Here is a 21,267-nt window from a genome sequence, read left to right as displayed (position 1 = left end):
GGCTGGTTTAATCTAGAAAATCATGTTACTGTCTAGATAGAGATGTTCAGGCTGGTTTAATCTAGAAAATCATGTTACTGTCTAGATAGAGATGTTCAGGCTGGTTTAATCTAGAAAATCATGTTACTGTCTAGATAGAGATGTTCAGGCTGGTTTAATCTAGAAAATCATGTTACTATCTAGATAGAGCTGCTCAGGCTGGTTTAATCTAGAAAATCATGTTACTATCTAGAAAGAGATGTTCAGGCTGGTTTAATCTAGAAAATCATGTTACTGTCTAGATAGAGATGTTCAGGCTGGTTTAATCTAGAAAATCATGTTACTGTCTAGATAGAGATGTTCAGGCTGGTTTAATCTAGAAAATCATGTTACTATCTAGATAGAGATGTTCAGGCTGGTTTAATCTAGAAAATCATGTTACTATCTAGATAGAGATGTTCAGGCTGGTTTAATCTAGAAAATCATGTTACTATCTAGATAGAGATGTTCAGGCTGGTTTAATCTAGAAAATCATGTTAGTATCTAGATAGAGCTGCTCAGGCTGGTTTAATCTAGAAAATCATGTTACTATCTAGAAAGAGATGTTCAGGCTGGTTTAATCTAGAAAATCATGTTACTGTCTAGATAGTACTACTCAGGCTGGTTTAATCTCATAACAGTTGGAAAATATTTGGATCAATGTGATTACTGTAAATAATATCTGTAGCACTAACAAGGGTATTGCATGTTGTCCCCCACCATCTTCCTAACCCCCTCTCTCTCTCTCTCTCTCTCTCTCTCTCTCTCTCTCTCTCTCTCTCTCTCTCTCTCTCTCTCTCTCTCTCTCTCTCTCTCTCTCTATCGCTCTCTCTCTCTCTCTCTCTCTCTCTCTCTCTCCCCTCTCTCTTTGAGCGTTCCCCCCGGTCCTGTACGGCAGCCATGCCAACTTCAAATAAAGGCAGCAACATGGGGAGACTCTTAGTCTCTTCCTGTTGCTCGAGAATAAACTGTTATGACATCAGAAGAATCTCAGTCATATGTCACAACATACTGTCTGCCCATGTGCCCTACTGTCTGCCCATGCTGCCCTACTGTCTGCCCATGCTGCCCTACTGTCTGCCCATGTGCCCTACTGTCTGCCCATGTGCCCTACTATCTGCCCATGTGCCCTACTGTCTGCCCAAGCTGCCCTACTGTCTGCCAAAGCTGCCCTACTGTCTGCCAAAGCTGCCCTACTGTCGGCCCATGTGCCCTACTGTCTGCCCATGCTGCCCTACTGTCTGCCCATGTGCCCTACTGTCTGCCCATGCTGCCCTACTGTCTCCCCATGCTGCCCTACTATCTGCCCATGTGCCCTACTGTCTGCCCATGCTGCCCAACAGGACAAGGGAGAAAACAAAAAAGGAGGAGGTATCTTGGTATGTGCCCTCCAAAGGTCCGCAGCCCAACTCCCAACAGCCTCTGCCTTTGAGGGGGGATGGAGGCCAGCGAAGAGGAGAGGGGGAGAGGACAGAGGAGAGGAGAGGAGAGGAGAAAGAGAAGAGAGAGAGAGGAGAGAGGAGAGATTCTGCCTTCATTGAGTGCCAGACACACTTAACTCATTATTAACTATGCTCAATCATTCTTTTGAAAAGGGGATACTTCCCCGATCATTGAGAGAAGAAGAATGTTTCTCATTCTCAAAACAAGAAAATCTCCAGACTCCAGACCTATTGCCCAATCACATTGCTATATTCTGACCTGGAGTCGCTCTCCAAGATATTATCTCTGCACTTGGAGAAGATCTATCTTATTGGACAGGTTTCACTAATGGTGGGAGCTCAGCAGATAATATGAGAAGGCTCCTTAACATGATCCAACTCACCCAAAGCAACAGTGACCAAGCCATTATGTGCTCTCTTCATACTGAGAAGGCATTTGACCTCGTTGAGTGCTTGTTCCATCCTCTTGAGGGTTAACGGTAACAAGTTTATCAGGTGGGTCTTTACAACTCACCAATGGCAGCAATCCTGACCAATGGGCTGAGATCCCTCCCTTCTATCCCCCTCCATCGTGGTAGGGTAGGTCAACCTTAACCCTAACCCTCCCTTCCATCCCCCTCCATCGTGGCAGGGTAGGTCAACCTTAACCCTAACCCTCCCTTCCATCCCCCTCCATCGTGGCAGGGTAGGTCAACCTTAACCCTAACCCTCCCTTCCATCCCCCTCCATCGTGGTAGGGTAGGTCAACCTTAACCCTACCCCTCCCTTCCATCCCCCTCCATCGTGGCAGGGTAGGTCAACCTTAACTCTAACCCTCCCTTCCATCCCCCTCCATCGTGGCAGGGTGGGTCAACTTTAACCCTACCCCTCCCTTCCATCCCCTCCATCGTGGCAGGGTGGGTCAACCTTTACCCTACCCCTCCCTTCCATCCCCCTCCATCGTGGTAGGGTAGGTCAACCTTAACCCTAACCCTCCCTTCCATCCCCCTCCATCGTGGCAGGGTAGGTCAACCTTAACCCTACCCCTCCCTTCCATCCCCCTCCATCGTGGTAGGGTAGGTCAACCTTAACCCTAACCCTCCCTTCCATCCCCCTCCATCGTGGCAGGGTAGGTCAACCTTAACCCTACCCCTCCCTTCCATCCCCCTCCATCGTGGTAGGGTAGGTCAACCTTAACCCTAACCCTCCCTTCCATCCCCCTCCATCGTGGCAGGGTAGGTCAACCTTAACCCTAACCCTCCCTTCCATCCCCCTCCATCGTGGTAGGGTAGGTCAACCTTAACCCTAGCCCTCCCTTCCATCCCCCTCCATCGTGGTAGGGTGGGTCAACCTTTACCCTACCCCTCCCTTCCATCCCCCTCCATCGTGGTAGGGTAGGTCAACCTTAACCCTAACCCTCCCTTCATCCCCCTCCATCGTGGCAGGGTGGGTCAACCTTAACCCTACCACTCCCTTCCATCCCCCTCCATCGTGGTAGGGTAGGTCAACCTTAACTCTAACCCTCCCTTCCATCCCCCTCCATCGTGGCAGGGTGGGTCAACTTTAACCCTACCCCTCCCTTCCATCCCCTCCATCGTGGTAGGGTAGGTCAACCTTAACCCTAACCCTCCCTTCATCCCCCTCCATCGTGGCAGGGTAGGTCAACCTTAACCCTACCCCTCCCTTCCATCCCCCTCCATCATGGTAGGGTAGGTCAACCTTAACCCTACCCCTCCCTTCCATCCCCCTCCATCGTGGTAGGGTAGGTCAACCTTAACCCTACCCCTCCCTTCCATCCCCCTCCATCATGGTAGGGTAGGTCAACCTTAACCCTACCCCTCCCTTCCATCCCCCTCCATCGTGGTAGGGTAGGTCAACCTTAACCCTAACCCTCCCTTCCATCCCCCTCCATCATGGTAGGGTAGGTCAACCTTAACCCTACCCCTCCCTTCCATCCCCCTCCATCATGGTAGGGTAGGTCAACCTTAACCCTACCCCTCCCTTCCATCCCCCTCCATCGTGGTAGGGTAGGTCAACCTTAACCCTAACCCTCCCTTCATCCCCCTCCATCGTGGTAGGGTAGGTCAACCTTAACCCTACCCCTCCCTTCCATCCCCCTCCATCGTGGTAGGGTAGGTCAACCTTAACCCTACCCCTCCCTTCCATCCCCCTCCATCGTGGCAGGGTAGGTCAACCTTAACCCTAACCCTCCCTTCCATCCCCCTCCATCGTGGTAGGGTAGGTCAACCTTAACCCTACCCCTCCCTTCCATCCCCCTCCATCGTGGCAGGGTGGGTAAACCTTAACCTGTTGTTATGTCTTTGGGTCCGCCTTTCTTTCTCTGTTCCTCTTCTGGGCAATTGGCCACATTGTTTTCTTAAGCTAATGATTTATTTATGGTTTGGACTATGTGTGGCAGTGAGCACATTCGGGTTCTGGTAATATGTTTTGGTAATTAATTACTTCCACTGTGCCTATAAATAGGCCGGGTTTCGCACTCCCGTGTCGCTTGACTTCATTTTTCTTCGTGCCTCCTGGGACGTGCCGTTCCAGGACCGACCATTGCCAGTAGCCGGCTAGCTGGCCGAAGTCAGAGTTGTTTGGCGTGTCTGTACTGGCAGTTCTATTTTCACTTTTTGTTTTTATTCAGGGTCAAGTCAGAGTTTTTGATTTCTTTCCTAGCCTGGTGTCGGTACTGGTTCGGCGGCCTTGTACGGGGATTGGCCATTGCCGCACCTGTTTGTTTCGTTTGGCCGGGCAGTCACGCCATCTTTCAGTTAAATTTTCCCTGTTCCCTTTGTGATTTTTCTTTTTGGGCGGGTGGACGAGGCTTTTGGGGAAAATAAACCCGAGAAAATAAACCAAATGTTTAAAAAGTTATACCGTTGTCTCCCGTGTCCCAATATATGTTTCCTCCCTCTTTGGGGTCGTAACACCTGTATTGAATGATTTGTTTAAGTGCAATTTTCCTCCCCTATTGAATACTATACTACACTATTTTGAAGTGGTTCAAAAAGTATTTATTTAATAGAGAGCAGTATGTGTACTTAAATAGCTACTCCGCCACCAAGCTTATAATTTCCCACATGGAAAGAACCTATATGAGGATATATGCACATATATGAAACCTATATGCAGCATATATGCACATATATGACAATATATATGCTGTATATATGCACATATATGACAATATATATGCTGCATATATGCACATAAATGCTGCATATATGCACATATATGACAATGTATGGGCTGCATATATGCACATATATGCTGCATATATGCACATATATGACCATATATATGCTGCACATAAATGCTGCATATATGCACATATATGACAATGTATGGGCTGCATATATGCACATATATGACAGTATATGCTGCATATATGCACATATATGCTGCATATATGCACATATATGACCATATATATGCTGCATATATGCACATATATGCACATATATGCTGCATATATGCTGCATATATGCACATATGTGACAGTATATATGACAATATATATGCTGCATATATGCCCATATATGACCATATATTAGCTGCATATATGCACATATATGACAATATATATGCTGTATATGTGCACATATATGCACATATATGACAATATATATGCAGCATATATGCACATAAATACAGCATATATGCACATATATGACCATATATATGCTGCATATATGCACATATATGACAATGCATGGGCTGCATATATGCACATATATGACAATATATGCTGCATATATGCACATATATGCTGCATATATGCACATATATGACCATATATATGCTGCATATATGCACATATATGCTGCATATATGCACATAAATGCTGCATATATGCACATATATGACAATGTATGGGCTGCATATATGCACATATATGACAGTATATGCTGGATATATGCACATATATGCACATATATGCACATATATGCTGCATATATGCACATATGTGACAATATATATGACAATATATATGCGCGCATGTATGCGCACATATATGTACATATATGTACATAACATATATGAAAACGGCCAATTTTATATATGTCACATATATGCCAAACCTATATCAAAACCTATATTAAAACATATATGTTTATATAGGTTCTTTCCATGTGGGTTTACATGGGGTGCCTCAAGGCTCAATCTTGGGCCCTTAATTCTTATTGATTTATATAAATGACTTAGCTTTTTCTTGTAAACATCTTCTTCCTGTATTGTTTGCTAACAACACCAATTTTATAGCAACTCAGGATTTTGCATTTTTGATGGATTGAGTGAATGATGACTTTTCTTCTATTTCCAAATGGTTTCATCTGAATAAATTAACACTCATTGTGAAAATTATTTTCTTTGTAATCTTTTGCAACATAAACAAGTCATATCTTATATCATCCATAAATGGAACAGAAGTCTTTCAAGTTAAACCCAACAAATTCATGGGAATAATAGTTGACGAAAGACTTGATTGGACAAATCACATTGACCTCGTTAGCAAAAGAGCAAATTAGATGATGGGCATATTAAGAAAAGTGTGTCCATTAATTCATTCATCTACCTATTTAACATTGTTATAATATTTTGTTTCCGTATTTCAATTACTGTAATATGGTCTGGGCAACTACATATGCAACTCATCTTAAGAAACTATGCACTATTCAGAAGAGTGCATAGAATCCAAAGATTCATCTCACATTCAAGCAGATATGCTCCATCAGCACTATTATTCACAAACTATTCTCTTTTACCAATTCACAAACTCAACACTTATCAGACTCTTTTGTTTATTCACAAGTTTATTTACAGAAACCCAGATCTCCCTACCTCTGTTCACTACTTCTTTACTTTCACTTCTAACGTACGAGATCCACCCGTTGTTCCAGAGGGTCCAGCAGGATGTTGTGGTCAACCGTGTCCAAAGCAGCACTAAGATCCAATAACAGTAAAACTATGCAAGTGTCACTGCTCATGCAATTCATAAGAGCTGTTTCACTGCTTTGACCTCAATCTATACTGGAAAACATATAGCTCATTGCTTTGTGCCATAAAAGCATTAAGTTGTGTAAAAATGACCTTTTCAATAATCTTACTTAAGAAAGGCAAGTTTGATATAGGTCTGGAATTATTAATTATGGAAGCGTCCAGATGACCCTTTTTTAAAGAGGTGGAAACTGGATAACTGTACATCAGGTTCTATGAATATGTTTTCATATTTACTGTAAGTTGCCAGTAATGAGCCCCAGCAGAGGGGCTGCAGTAAACACCAGGAGTCCCAGGGGCCCCGGTCTGTGCGGACACTCGGACGCCTCATTAGGTACCAATTAGCAGACTGTACAACCGGGACTCATGGAAGGATGGACTGCTGTTGTCACGGTACTATACAAACATGTTTACCAAACCAACAGAGTGAGGTGTAAAAATAGAAAATAAAACCTTTTTCTAAACCAATTAAAGTTATTATCATTGTATCTTCTCTGATGTGAGCATGAGAAGAAATAGTTTAACTGAAATTGTTCAATGGTTAAATTTTTGATGAATGTTGGGAGGATGTCTCGGTGTTACTTTACACAAGACATGAATTAAAGTATACCCTGCCCTGAAGGTCTCAGCACAGCCCTGAACTCTGGCTTCTGGTTTGGCTCGGTGGTTGTATTGCTGCTGCTGTTGCCATCATCAGTACATTTGGAGAAGAATCTGAGGACAGATGATACGTAATCCTCAAAATCCATCTCTTCCTCCCATGTGGCTGGTTCCCTGTAAAGCTGCCAGTCTTTGCACTAGAAACAGTTCTGCAGCTCAGAGGTAGCGTCACTGGGTCACACAGTGATGGTAAATGGTGTGGATTCACTCTGAATCACAGGCAGGGATCAGAAGGACTGCTCGGAGAGGCCGAGGTGGGGGCGGGGCTCTGTGCGCACCACGTAGGGTTTTGTACACACAGTCCAGCATGTTGGGAGGGTAAAATGTCCATCACTTTTGCATAATCAAAGAATCCATGTAGAGCGCCTCCAGGAGCTTAAGCTGAAGCGAGCTGATGGTATCTTGTAGTTATTTTAGCGCTTCCTTAGCATTAGCTTTTGGAGTGATGTCAAATGTGATGATGTACACCACTGCACTCTGTTGCTTCAGAGCAGGGCCTTTTTACCAGGTCCGAGGCTGTAGACACCCTTTGTTAACATACAAACCCCAATACATGATTCTGGTGCGCTCCAAAGAGAGGCAGGCCGTTGATCTGGAAGGCTGAGTCTGGCATGGTGTTGTTCAGCCAGGTTTCAGTGAGACCAACCACTGCACAGTTGGTCACGTCTCAATAAACATCCATTCTCAGATGGAACAGGTTCATCTTGTTGTCCAGGGAGTGGACATTTGCCAGGAAGAGTGACGGTATTGGTGGCCTTGTAGCCTTTTGCCATGGCAAGCAAGCCGGCTTGGTTTCCACTTTTCTGCTTCCGACTGGACGGTTTACTTCTGCCTCTGGGCCTCCATACTCCATACTCCATACTCCATACTCCATACTCCATACATTCCTGAGGAAACAGGAACAGCATTCTGCCAACCGTGGTTTTGGCCCTGGAGACGCTGTGTGGACGGAACTGCACCTGATGTTAGTTAGTTCAGCTGAACTGTACATCCTACATCTGTCTGTCTGTCTGTCTGTCTGTCTGTCTGTCCATCTATTTCAAAGTTTAATTCTTAAAAAAAAAAATCATGCAATTAATGCAGTTTTGTTTTTTCTTCTTTACTCTAACCTTTTGCCACGTGAGCAGCGGGTGCAGCTGCACCAAGTCACCGGGCTGCAGAGCAGCTGCACCGAGCCACCGGGCTGCAGCTGCACCGAGCCACCGGGCTGCAGAGCAGCTGCACCGAGCCACCGGGCTGCAGAGCAGCTGCACAAAGCCAACGGGCTGCAGCTGCACCAAGTCACCTGGCTGCAGAGCAGCTGCACAAAGCCAACGGGCTGCAGCTGCACCGAGCCACCGGGCTGCAGAGCAGCTGCACCGAGCCACCGGGCTGCAGAGCAGCTGCACAAAGCCAACGGGCTGCAGCTGCACCGAGCCACCGGGCTGCAGAGCAGTAGCCTCCCTTGTAAAGATGGGGGACAGATTATTAGACAGAAAGTTTCAATTATAAAGAGTTGCCTGACGGCTCATTGGAGAAAGTGAAAGTCGTTTGCAGACAATAACTTAGTAATACAACGACCATAGAAGTAATTCTACACAGCAGAACAGCAAGTTGCCATGTTGGCTGACCAGTAGTCACCAAACTGCACCGAACTGTACCGAATTATATTCATGACAAGCTTCAGTCTTAAGTTGAAAAAAATGTGGCATGTTATATATATATATATATATATATACAGTACAGACCAAATGTTTGGACACGCCTTCTCATTCAAAGAGTTTTCTTTATTTTCATGACTATGAAAATTGTAGATTCACACTGAAGGCATCACAACTATGAATTAACACATGTGGAGTTATATACCTAACAAAAAAGTGTGAAACAACTGAAAATATGTCTTATATTCTAGGTTCTTCAAAGTCGCCACCTTTTGCTTTGATCACTGCTTCGCACACTCTTGGCATTCTCTTGATGAGCTTCAAGAGGTCGTCACCTGAAACGGTCTTCCAACAGTCTTGAAGGAGTTTCCAGAGATTCTTAGCACTTGTTGGCCCTTTTGCCTTCACTCTGCGGTCCAGCTCAGCCCAAACATCTGGATTGGGTTCAGGTCCGGTCCAGCTCAGCCCAAACATCTGGATTGGGTTCAGGTCCGGTCCAGCTCAGCCCAAACCATCTCATTGGGTTCAGGTCCGGTGACTGGAGGCCAGGTCATCTGGCGCAGCACCCCATCACTCTCCTTCTTGGTCAAATAGCCCTGACACAGCCTGGAGGTGTTTGAGGTCATTGTCCTGTTGAAAAATAAATGATGGTCCAACTAAACGGAAACCGGATGGAATAGCATGCCGCTGCAAGATGCTGTGGCGCCATGCTGGTTCAGTAGGCCTTCAATTTTGAATAAATCCCCAACAGTGTGACCAGCAAAGCCCCCCCACACCCTCACACCTCCTCCTCCATGCTTCACGGTGGGAACCAGGCATGTAGAGTCCATCGTTCACCTTTTCTGCGTCGCACAAAGACACGGTGGTTGGAACCAAAGATCTCAGATTTGGACTCATCAGACCAAAGCACAGATTTCCACTGGTCTAATGTCCATTCCTTGTGTTCTTTAGCCCAAACAAGTCTCTTCTGCTTGTTGCCTGTCCTGAGCAGTGGTTTCCTAGCAGCTATTCTTCCATGAAGGCCTGATTCACACAGTCTCCTCTTAACAGTTGTTCTAGAGACGTGTCTGCTGCTAGAACTGTGTGTGGCTTTGACCTGCTCTCTAATCTGAGCTGCTGTTAACCTGCCATTTCTGAGGCTGGTGACTGATGAACTGATCCTCCACAGCAGAGGTGACTCTTGGTCTTCTTTCCTGGGCCGGTCCTCATGTGAGCCACTTTCTTTGTAGCACTTGATGGTTTTTGCGACTGCACTTGGGGACACTTTCACAGTTTTCCCAATTTTTCGGACTGACTGACCTTCATTTCTTAAAGTAATGATGGCCACTCGTTTTTCTTTAGTTAGCTGCTTTTTTCTTGCCATAATACAAATTCTAACAGTCTATTCAGTGGGACTATCAGCTGTGTGTCCACCTGACTTCTGCACAACACAACTTATGGTCCCAACCCCATTTATAAGGCAAGAAATCCCACTTATTAAACCTGACAGGGCTCACCTGTGAAGTGAAAACCATTTCAGGTGACGACCTCTTGAAGCTCATCAAGATAATGCAGAGTGTGTGCGAAGCAGTAATCCGAGCAAAAGGTGGCTACTTTGAAGAAACTAGAATTTAAGGTGTATTTTCAGTTGTTTTACACTTTTTTGTTAAGTACATATTTCCACATGTGTTGATTCATAGTTTTGATGCCTTCAGTGTGAATCTGCAATGTCAATAGTCATGAAAATAAAGGAAACTCATTGAATGAGAAGGTGTGTCCAAACTTTTGGTCTGTACTGTATATATATATATATATATATATATATATATATATATATATATATATATATATATACAGACAGTACAAAGACAGTACAAAGAACTGAAGGAGGGGATCAGCACTCATTCTGAGTTTAAAATAGGCAGTAATGCAGCTTATTGATGTCTGGTTTCATGCAAGTGTGTGAGCTCTCATGCAAAAGGGAAACACTTTAATTGTTGTAAGTTGAATGAACAACTGTTTCTTATGAATTTTACAAGTGAAATTTGAACATTGTCATCATGTACTAATGCTCTTGTTAGTAAAACATGATATTTTTGATTCATGTTTATCCTTTGTAAGTGAATGAAACTACGGGAGCTTCGTGATGAACCACACAAATTGGTCATATTTCACTTTGGCTGTGTACTTTGACATTGGCCTGTTGAAATATTTGTGTTTCCTATTTTTGTTGCTCTTGTATGTTTGTATCATTGGAGCCAACGTGCTGCTGATCGTGGTGATCTGCGTGAACAGGGCCCTGCATGAGCCCATGTACCTGTTCCTGGTCAGCCTGTTTGTCAACGAGCTGTACGGCAGCAGCGGCCTGTTCCCGCTGCTCCTGGTCCACATCCTGTCTGAGTCCCACGCCGTGTCGGCGCCGCTCTGCTTCCTGCAGATCTTCTCTTTACACTGCTATGGAGCTGTAGAATATATTAGTCTGGCTGTCATGTCTTATGACAGACATCTGGCTATATGTTACCCGCTGCAGTACAACATGTGGATGAGCTGCAGCACCACAGCCATGCTGATCGCTGTCGCCTGGCTGTATGGGATTATAGTGTGTCTTGTGATGGTGACACTGAGCTCGTCTTTGCAGCTCTGTGGGAACATAATATACAAAGTATACTGTGATAATTTTTCTGTGGTGAAACTGGCCTGTTCTGACATCACTGCGGTCAACATACATGGGCTCATTACCATCCTGATCTCTTTGGGCACGCCTCTGATTTTCATTTTTTTATACATACTTTAAAATCCTCATGGTTTGTGTTTGTGGGTCCAAGCAGACTCGTCAGAAAGCCATCAGCACGTGCACGCCACACCTTACCTCCGTGCTGCACTTCACTGTGGCTTCCCTGTTTGAGCTGCTGCAGGGCCGCTTTGACATGACGGGCATGCCCATGCTGCTGCGCATCTTTTTATCTTTGTACTGGTTCACATGTCAGCCACTCCTCAACCCTTTGGCGTATGGTCTGAAACTGTCCAAGATCCGGCTGGTTTGTAGCGGTCTGCTGAGTGCTGTGAGGAAACCCTCTCGCACTCAGTGTGTGCCACCTCTTGTCAATAAATGCAATACAGTGTGGTTCATGTCTGCATGACTCTCACTCTCTTCTTCTCCATGCATCCCACACTGTACTGAGTGTGCGTGAATTGCGTACTCCATCCATATCAGTGACAAAAGTAAAAAAAAGAAAATAAGCACCATTATATGCTATGTATTTATATGTTTAAGAGCTTAGGGGGGAAGTGTAATACTGACAAAATAGCATGTGTGCATGATTTATATCTGAAATTGAAAGCAATAGAAAAGTACCATGATTAATCAACATCCCCATTTCTGGGCACGTTGAGCAACCTGTGTTGTAAATAATACATATTACAACTGAATGACATGTACAGTTAAATTAAAAAAAAAAATCTTTATTTAACCAGGAAAGTCCCGTTGACATTAAAAACCTCTTTTTCAAGGGAGACCTGGAGTTAGAGTGTCACAATATTTCATATTGGATTAGATTTTAAAATGAAAGCATCTATCAAAAAACCTTGTGTCCTGACTGAGAATAACAAGAGCCTTTCCAAGATAAATTGGAAATGATCATGTTCATGTCAAAACTTTGAATCACAAATGTTGGTTTTTGCCATTTTCTTCACAAATCTTCACAAATCTACACTTCAATGTGTTTCTCGCCATATTTGAACTCTCTTCTGTCATTACAATCAATTAGTTTGACGGAAAATAGAAAACATGACCTGCCTTCAGTACTGGACATGAGGGAGCAGGAACAGGCCCTTCAGTACTGGACATGAGGGAGCAGGAACAGGTCCTTCAGTACTGGACATGAGGAAGCAGGAACAGGTCCTTCAGTACTGGACATGAGGAAGCAGGAACAGGTCCTTCAGTACTGGACATGAGGAAGCAGGAACAGGTCCTTCAGTACTGGACATGAGGAAGCAGGAACAGGTCCTTCAGTACTGGACATGAGGGAGCAGGAACAGGTCCTTCAGTACTGGACATGAGGGAGCAGGAACAGGTCCTTCAGTACTGGACATGAGGGAGCAGGAACAAGTCCTTCAGTACTGGACATGAGGGAGCAGGAACAGGTCCTTCAGTACTGGACATGGAGGAGCAGGAACAGGTCCTTCAGTACTGGACATGGAGGAGCAGGAACAGGTCCTTCAGTACTGGACATGGAGGAACAGACCCTTCAGTACTGGACATGAGGGAGTAGAAACAGGCCCTTCAGTACTGGACATGAGGAAGCAGGAACAGGTCCTTCAGTACTGGACATGAGGGAGCAGGAACAGGTCCTTCAGTACTGGACATGAGGGATGAGGAACAGGTCCTTCAGTACTGGACATGAGGGAGCAGGAACAGGTCCTTCAGTACTGGACATGAGGGAGCAGGAACAGGTCCTTCAGTACTGGACATGAGGGAGTAGAAACAGGTCCTTCAGTACTGGACATGAGGGAGCAGGAACAGGCCCTTCACTACTGGACATGGAGGAACAGGCCCTTCAGTACTGGACATGAGGGAGCAGGAACAGGTCCTTCAGTACTGGACATGAGGGATGAGGAACAGGTCCTTCAGTACTGGACATGAGGGAGGAGGAACAGGTCCTTCAGTACTGGACATGAGGGAGCAGGAACAGGTCCTTCAGTACTGGACATGAGGGAGTAGAAACAGGTCCTTCAGTACTGGACATGAGGGAGCAGGAACAGGCCCTTCACTACTGGACATGGAGGAACAGGCCCTTCAGTGCTGGACATGGAGGAACAGGTCCTTCAGTACTGGACATAGGGGAACAGGCCCTTCAGTACAGGACATGGAGGAACAGGCCCTTCAGTACTGGACATGAGGAAGCAGGAACAGGCCCTTCAGTACTGGACATGAAGGAGCAGGAACAGGTCCTTCAGGACTGGACATGAGGGAGCAGGAACAGGCCCTTCAGTACTGGACATGGAGGAACAGGCCCTTCAGTGCTGGACATGGAGGAACAGGTCCTTCAGTACTGGACATAGGGGAACAGGCCCTTCAGTACAGGACATGGAGGAACAGGCCCTTCAGTACTGGACATGAGGAAGCAGGAACAGGCCCTTCAGTACTGGACATGAAGGAGCAGGAACAGGTCCTTCAGGACTGGACATGAGGGAGCAGGAACAGGCCCTTCACTACTGGACATGGAGGAACAGGCCCTTCAGTGCTGGACATGGAGGAACAGGTCCTTCAGTACTGGACATAGGGGAACAGGCCCTTCAGTACAGGACATGGAGGAACAGGTCCTTCAGTACTGGACATGAAGGAGCAGGAACAGGTCCTTCAGGACTGGACATGAGGGAGCAGGAACAGGCCCTTCAGTACTAGACATGAGGGAGCAGGAACAGGTCCTTCAGTACTAGACATGAGGGAGCAGGAACAGGTCCTTCAGTACTGGACATGAGGGAGGAGGAACAGGTCCTTCAGTACTAGACATGAGGGAGCAGGAACAGGTCCTTCAGTACTGGACATGAGGGATCAGGAACAGGTCCTTCAGTACTGGACATGAGGGAGGAGGAACAGGTCCTTCAGTACTAGACATGAGGGAGCAGGAACAGGTCCTTCAGTACTGGACATGAGGAAGCAGGAACAGGTCCTTCTGTACTCGACATGAGGAAGCAGGAACAGGTCCTTCAGTACTGGACATGGAGGAGCAGGAACAGGTCCTTCAGTACTGGACATGAGGAAGCAGCAACAGGTCCTTCAGTACTCGACATGAGGAAGCAGGAACAGGTCCTTCAGTACTGGACCTGAGGAAGCAGGAACAGGTCCTTCAGTACTGGACATGAGGAAGCAGGAACAGGTCCTTCAGTACTCGACATGAGGAAGCAGGAACAGGTCCTTCAGTACTCGACATGAGGAAGCAGGAACAGGTCCTTCAGTACTGGACATGAGGAAGCAGGAACAGGTCCTTCAGTACTGGACATGAGGGAGCAGGAACAGACCCTTCAGTACTGGACATGAGGGAGCAGGAACAGGTCCTTCAGTACTGGACATGGAGGAGCAGGAACAGGTCCTTCAGTACTGGACATGGAGGAGCAGGAACAGGTCCTTCAGTACTGGACATGAGGGAGCAGGAACAGGCCCTTCAGTACAAACCTCTCATCCACACACTGTCTGCCCTGAATAGTGTAAACCGAGATTCATCATGAAGACAACATGTGTCCAACCTGCCAGATGCCGTCCAATGTGAGCTTTTGTCCTCTCAAGTGGGCTGTGAGGACGAGGAAGAACTGTGGTCAGGTGGAGACCCTGATGAGGATGAGGAGGAACTGTGGTCAGGTGGAGATGAGGAGGAACTGTGGTCAGGTGGAGACCCTGATGAGGATGAGGAAGAACTGTGGTCAGGTGGAGACCCTGATGAGGATGAGGAAGAACTGTGGTCAGGTGGAGACCCTGATGAGGATGAGGAGGAACTCTGGTCAGGTGGAGACCCTGATGAGGATGAGGAAGAACTGTGGTCAGGTGGAGATGAGGAAGAACTGTGGTCAGGTGGAGACCCTGATGAGGATGAGGATGAACTGTGGTCAGGTGGAGACCCCGATGAGGATGAGGAAGAACTGTGGTCAGGTGGAGATGAGGAAGAACTGTGGTCAGGTGGAGATGAGGAGGAACTGTGGTCAGGTGGAGACCCTGATGAGGATGAGGAAGAACTGTGGTCAGGTGGAGACCCTGATGAGGATGAGGAAGAACTGTGGTCAGGTGGAGACCCTGATGAGGATGAGGAGGAACTCTGGTCAGGTGGAGACCCTGATGAGGATGAGGATGAACTGTGGTCAGGTGGAGACCCCGATGAGGATGAGGAAGAACTGTGGTCAGGTGGAGATGAGGAGGAACTGTGGTCAGGTGGAGACCCTGATGAGGATGAGGAGGGACTGTGGTCAGGTGGAGACCCTGATGAGGATGACGAGCAATGGAGGAGCTTCCCTGAGATGGTTTCTGACGGTTTCTGCAGAAATTGTTTGGTTGTACAAAGCGATAGTTGCAGCACCTGTGGTTGTGGCTGGTCTCAGACCATCATGTAGGTGGACATACTGGACGGGGACCTTCTGGGCTGGTGTGGTTACACCTGGTCTGTAGTTGTGGCTGGTCTCAGACCATCATGAAGGTGGACATACTGGACGGGGACCTTCTGGGCTGGTGTGGTTACACCTGGTCTGTGGTTGTGGATGGTCTCAGACCATCATGTAGGTGGACATACTGGATGGGGACCTTCTGGGCTGGTGTGGTTACACCTGGTCTGTGGTTGTGGCTGGTCTCAGACCATCATGTAGGTGGACATACTGGACGGGGACCTTCTGGGCTGGTGTGGTTACACCTGGTCTGTAGTTGTGGCTGGTCTCAGACCATCATGAAGGTGGACATACTGGACGGGGACCTTCTGGGCTGGTGTGGTTACACCTGGTCTGTGGTTGTGGCTGGTCTCAGACCATCATGTAGGTGGACATACTGGACGGGGACCTTCTGGGCTGGTGTGGTTACACCTGGTCTGTGGTTGTGGCTGGTCTCAGACCATCATGTAGGTGGACATACTGGACGGGGACCTTCTGGGCTGGTGTGGTTACACCTGGTCTGTGGTTGTGGCTGGTCTCAGACCATCATGTAGGTGGACATACTGGACGGGGACCTTCTGGGCTGGTGTGGTTACACCTGGTCTGTGGTTGTGGCTGGTTGGATTTACTGCCAGATTCTCTGAAACGCCTTTGCAGACGCTTATGGTGGACATTCCTGCAGTTAGTAGACACATTGAACATTCCCTCAAAACGTGCGACGTCTGTGGCTTTGTGCTGTGTGATCAAAGTGCACATATCAGAGTGACCTTTTATAGCGGCCGCCCGAAGGCACACCTGGTCAATATTCATGCTGTCTCATCAGCATCTTGATCTGCCTCACTTGAGAGGTGGATGGATTATCTTGGCGAAGGAGAAGTGCTCAGTAACACAGATTTAGACAAATCTGTCAACAACATTTGAGAGAAATAGGTCTTTTGTGTCTATACAAAATGCTTTACATCTTTGAGTTCAGGTCGTGTAAAATGGGAATAACAACAAAAGTGTTGCATCTATAATCACAGTGGGAAGGATGTCAAGTCTGAATTGAGAAGGAAAGTGCAAATGCAAGGAAGTGCATGCTAAAAAAGACTTGACATGAACCTAAACTCAGGCATAACATGAAACACTAAGCATTAAGACAATGACAGAACTGGCTTTTTCCTTACGACCAAAATCCATTTGGTACTAAGAGTGACTCAGTATTTGCTGCTTATTCTTATCTGTTGTGGAACTTGTTACCTGAGAATCTTCGACCGTGAAAGGCCATGTCAATTTTTTTTAATCTCCTCGTCAAATCAATTCAATTTCAGTTTCAATTCTTAAAACTCACTTTCATCAGATTTCTTTCTTGATTGTTGTTTAAGTTCCTGATATTGTAGGCAGTGATGTATAGGATGTCTCATGTTATCAACAGTCGCAATCTCTTTGTTATTTGTTGTTTTTGTTGTCAGGCACTGTAGCCATGGTTTGGTAACATGCTCAATAAATAAGGCTATTGTCATACAGCCCTCAAGTGGCTCTTCTGTTTTCACGTGATGTCACTCATGGCTATGTGTCATTGATCCCGGGTAAAACACAAATAGAAGCGAAAGCATGATCTGATTGTATGAGCAGGCAGTTTAGTACAACCTTCATGAATCAGACCTTCAGGCTGCACCAACCAGCCTGAAGGGCAGAGGAAGGAAGAGTTAAAATAAACTGACCGAGTGTTGGAGCTCAGTGACGGAGAGAAGTGCGAGGAGGAGGAGGAGGAGGAGGAGGAGGAGGAGGTGCTCACTGTGTGTTTAAGTGCTTGGTTGACAGCATCTTTGTCTCTTTATGATGAATGATTCAGTGTAACAGCAACATGCAGTGGTGATGATGATGATGATGAACTCCACCCAGGCTGCATTCTTCACTTTGGGTGCTTACTATGACACAGGGCTTCTGCGATATTTGTACTTTCTTATCATCATGTCTTTGTATGTTTGTATCATTGGAGCCAACGTGCTGCTGATCGTAGTGATCTGCGTGAACAGGGCCCTGCACCAGCCCATGTACCTGTTCCTGGTCAGCCTGTTTGTCAACGAGCTGTACGGCAGCAGCGGCCTGTTCCCGCTGCTCCTGGTCCACATCCTGTCTGAGTCCCACGCCGTGTCGGCGCCGCTCTGCTTCCTGCAGATCTTCGTCATCTACACCTATGCTTGTGGTGAGTTCCTGAACCTTGCTGTCATGTCTTATGACAGATACTTGGCCATCTGTCATCCATTACAATACAAGAGTCAGATGACAAGTGGAAAGGTGGCCATGCTGATATCTTTCACCTGGATGTTTCCTGTAGTTGCAATCATAGTTCTCGTCTCACTGAGCGCTCCACTGCAGCGTTGTGGGAACGTCATTCAGAAAGTGTACTGTGGAAACTACTCCATAGTCAGACTGGCCTGCTCCAGCACCAGAGTCAACAACATCTACGGCCTCATGTATACCGTCGTCTCCATCATCATTCCTCCTGTGTTCATCATCTACACCTATGCAAAGATCCTCAGGGTGTGTTTCTGCGGCTGTAAGCAGACTCGACAAAAGGCCCTCAGTACCTGCACGCCGCATGTTGCTTCCATTCTGAACTTTTCCTTTGGCTGTTGTTTCCAGATCCTACAGAGGAGATATTTCAAAGACAGTTTGCCCAGCATGCTGGATATCCTCATGTCGCTCTACTTCCTTACCTGTCAACCCCTCTTTACGCCACTGTTGTACGGCCTAAAAATGTCCAAAATCTACCGGAGCTGTAAACAACTTCTGCGTGCAGAAAAGTGACTTCACTGCTTGTTCATCTGTCTGTGCAAAGAACAGAATCATGTGAAGTGTTTTCTGTTCAAGCAACTGAGTGTCACACAGGGTCCAAAAGACTGCATTTATTTCTCTTGAGCAAAATAAAGCAAATAACTGAAATCCCATTGTAATATTTTTCCACACATTAGATGTCTGAGAGGGGACAGGATTAAGGATCTGATCAGTCCTTGCTTCATTTACAAAAATCCCCAAACATTTCCTCTTCATCCTTCAAGTGGAGTTAAGTTATCACCAAACCTTTTGCAACATATCTTGATAAATTTCCAACTTAAATTTGATATATAAAATAATTACACTTAATACAAGAAAGATTTCCAGGAGAAATATGTTCATGACTAAAAATTAATTTACTGCAAAAGGGTAGTATAGATTGAAATCACAAAGATCCTTGTATTAATCAAAACTATCAGCAGCTTCATTGATGTAAAAAAAATGCTTGGACTCATATTTGTATTAATTGGGGCGGTATGGCTCGGTTGGTAGAGCGGTCGTCTCCCAATCGGAAGGTTGCAGGTTTGATCCCATCTCTGCCTGCCCACATGCCGAAGTGGCCTTGGGCAAGACACTGAACCCTGAACTGTGTGAATGCAGCGTGAGAGTGAGCGGCTGGTGGTGGTCGGAGGGTGAGAGGGTGAGAGGGTGAGTGGCCGGTGGTGGTCGGAGGGTGAGAGGGTGAGTGGCCGGTGGTGGTCGGAGGGTGAGAGGGTGAGAGGGTGAGAGGGTGAGTGGCCAGTGGTGGTCGGAGGGTGAGAGGGTGAGAGGGTGAGAGGGTGAGAGGGTGAGAGGGTGAGTGGCCGGTGGTGGTCGGAGGGTGAGTGGCCGATGGTGGTCGAGGGGCCGATGGTGCAGAATGGCCGCCTCTCCTCAGGGCAGCTGTAGCTACAGACGGAGTTTACCACCATCCAGTATGGAATAAATGAATATTGCAATGTAAAGCATCTGAGTGTCTAGAAAAGTGCTATATAAAACCAATGTATTATTACTAATTGTATAAAAAAAGGAATCGGCACAATAGCCCAAATTTTAACAGATAAACTAGAAAATTCCCGCGGAAATTTTATTGTGCCTGCCACCTGCCGCCCCCTGCTGCCGAGCGAGGTAGTGTGAAAAATACGTGGAAATCATGTCATTAGCTAGTGATTCTCGATCGCAGCGCCAGCACGAGGCTACACTCTAAATTTCAGCTCATTTGAACAAACTTTTTAGCATGCGATGCTAACAGCTAACACCGATTTAAGTGCGTGGAAACCATGTGGTCAGCTAGTAATTCTCGATCGCAGCGCCACTACGAGGCCACCCTCCAAATTTCAGCTCATTTGAACAAACTTGTTAGCATGCGATGCTAACACCTGCGATATAAGTACGTGGAAACCATGTCATTAGCTAGTGATTCTCGATCGCAGCGCCAGCATGAGGCTACACTCTAAATTTCAGCTCATTTGAACAAACTTATTACCATGCGATGCTAACAGCTAGCACCGATTTAAGTGCGTGGAAACCATGTGGTCAGCTAGTAATTCTCGATCGCAGCGCCACCACGAGGCCACCCTCCAAATTTCAGCTCATTTGAACAAACTTGTTAGCATGCGATGCTAACACCTGCGATATAAGTACGTGGAAACCATGTCATTAGCTAGTGATTCTCGATCGCAGCGCCAGCATGAGGCTACACTCTAAATTTCAGCTCATTTGAACAAACTTATTACCATGCGATGCTAACAGCTAGCACCGATTTAAGTGCGTGGAAACCATGTGGTCAGCTAGTAATTCTCGATCGCAGCGCCACCACGAGGCCACCCTCCAAATTTCAGCTCATTTAAACAAAGTTGTTAGCATGCGATGCTAACACCAGCGATTTAAGTACGTGGAAACCATGTCATTAGCTAGTGTTTCTCGATCGCAGCGCCAGCACGAGTCCACCCTCCAAATTTGAGCTCATTCGAACAAACTTGTTAGCATGAGATGCTAACACCTGCGATTTGCCTGAAAAGCGCAGAAGTTACCTCCCAGGTGTGGCTGACCTGGAATCTGGAGTTTTATGACATTCTGAGATGGTAGGCCAATTAGCTTAGCGCGGCGGCTAACTAGCTAGTGCGCCGTGATCGCAGCACCCCCATGAGGCCACCCTCCAAATTTCAGCTCAATTGAACAAACTTTGTAGCATGCTAATTGGCATGCTAACAAGTGTTGATGCTGAGTCATTGCCATCAGCATTAAAATGCATTGAAAAGTATGGTGCCTAAGCTACTGTGTGTGTGTGAGCACTGTGTGGTCAGCCGTCATGTTACTGGTCCAGTCAATCAGAGGAGCCGTGTGTGTTGCCAGGCAGATTTGGAGCAGCTTGTGTGATGTCATGGAGCCGGCTCCTGATTGACAAGCTGCTGCAGGTGCAGAGAGTATGAGACCTGATGTGAGGGAAGAAGGTGTTTAAGCACAAACGCAGGTCCCGAACAACTGCTTATAGTTGGAGAACCGTGACACTTGGGTGAAAAATTCCTTCACCGTGGGCGTCGGGAGAAGTTGAAGGACGTGCGGTGTGGTTTTCGTGTCGTCACGAGGTTCCGTCTCCCCGTGAGGACTTGAAACAA

The 21,267-nt window shown here is 46.5% G+C and overlaps 1 protein-coding gene and 1 pseudogene across 2 annotated transcripts; both read left to right on the top strand.

Annotated features, from left to right (window-relative positions):
* Positions 1 to 10,868: 10,868 nt before the first annotated feature.
* On the top strand, positions 10,869 to 11,862 carry LOC308138279 (olfactory receptor 4B13-like; annotated as a pseudogene). Its single transcript has one exon. The product of its transcript is annotated as an olfactory receptor 4B13-like (transcript).
* Positions 11,863 to 17,710: 5,848 nt separating this feature from the next.
* On the top strand, positions 17,711 to 18,643 carry LOC308138278 (olfactory receptor 11A1-like; the record flags this gene model as incomplete). Its single annotated transcript, XM_080507361.1, has 1 exon — positions 17,711 to 18,643. The coding sequence occupies one exon, from the start codon at positions 17,711 to 17,713 to the stop codon at positions 18,641 to 18,643; it is 933 nt and encodes a 310-aa protein (XP_080363487.1).
* Between the last annotated feature and the right edge of the window lie 2,624 nt (positions 18,644 to 21,267).

Source organism: Blennius ocellaris (genome assembly GCF_963422515.1).
Source record: "Blennius ocellaris genome assembly, chromosome: 13".
Taxonomy (NCBI): domain Eukaryota; kingdom Metazoa; phylum Chordata; class Actinopteri; order Blenniiformes; family Blenniidae; genus Blennius; species Blennius ocellaris.
Note: the sequence above shows the minus strand (reverse complement) of the source record. Positions and strands in the feature narration are given on the sequence as shown.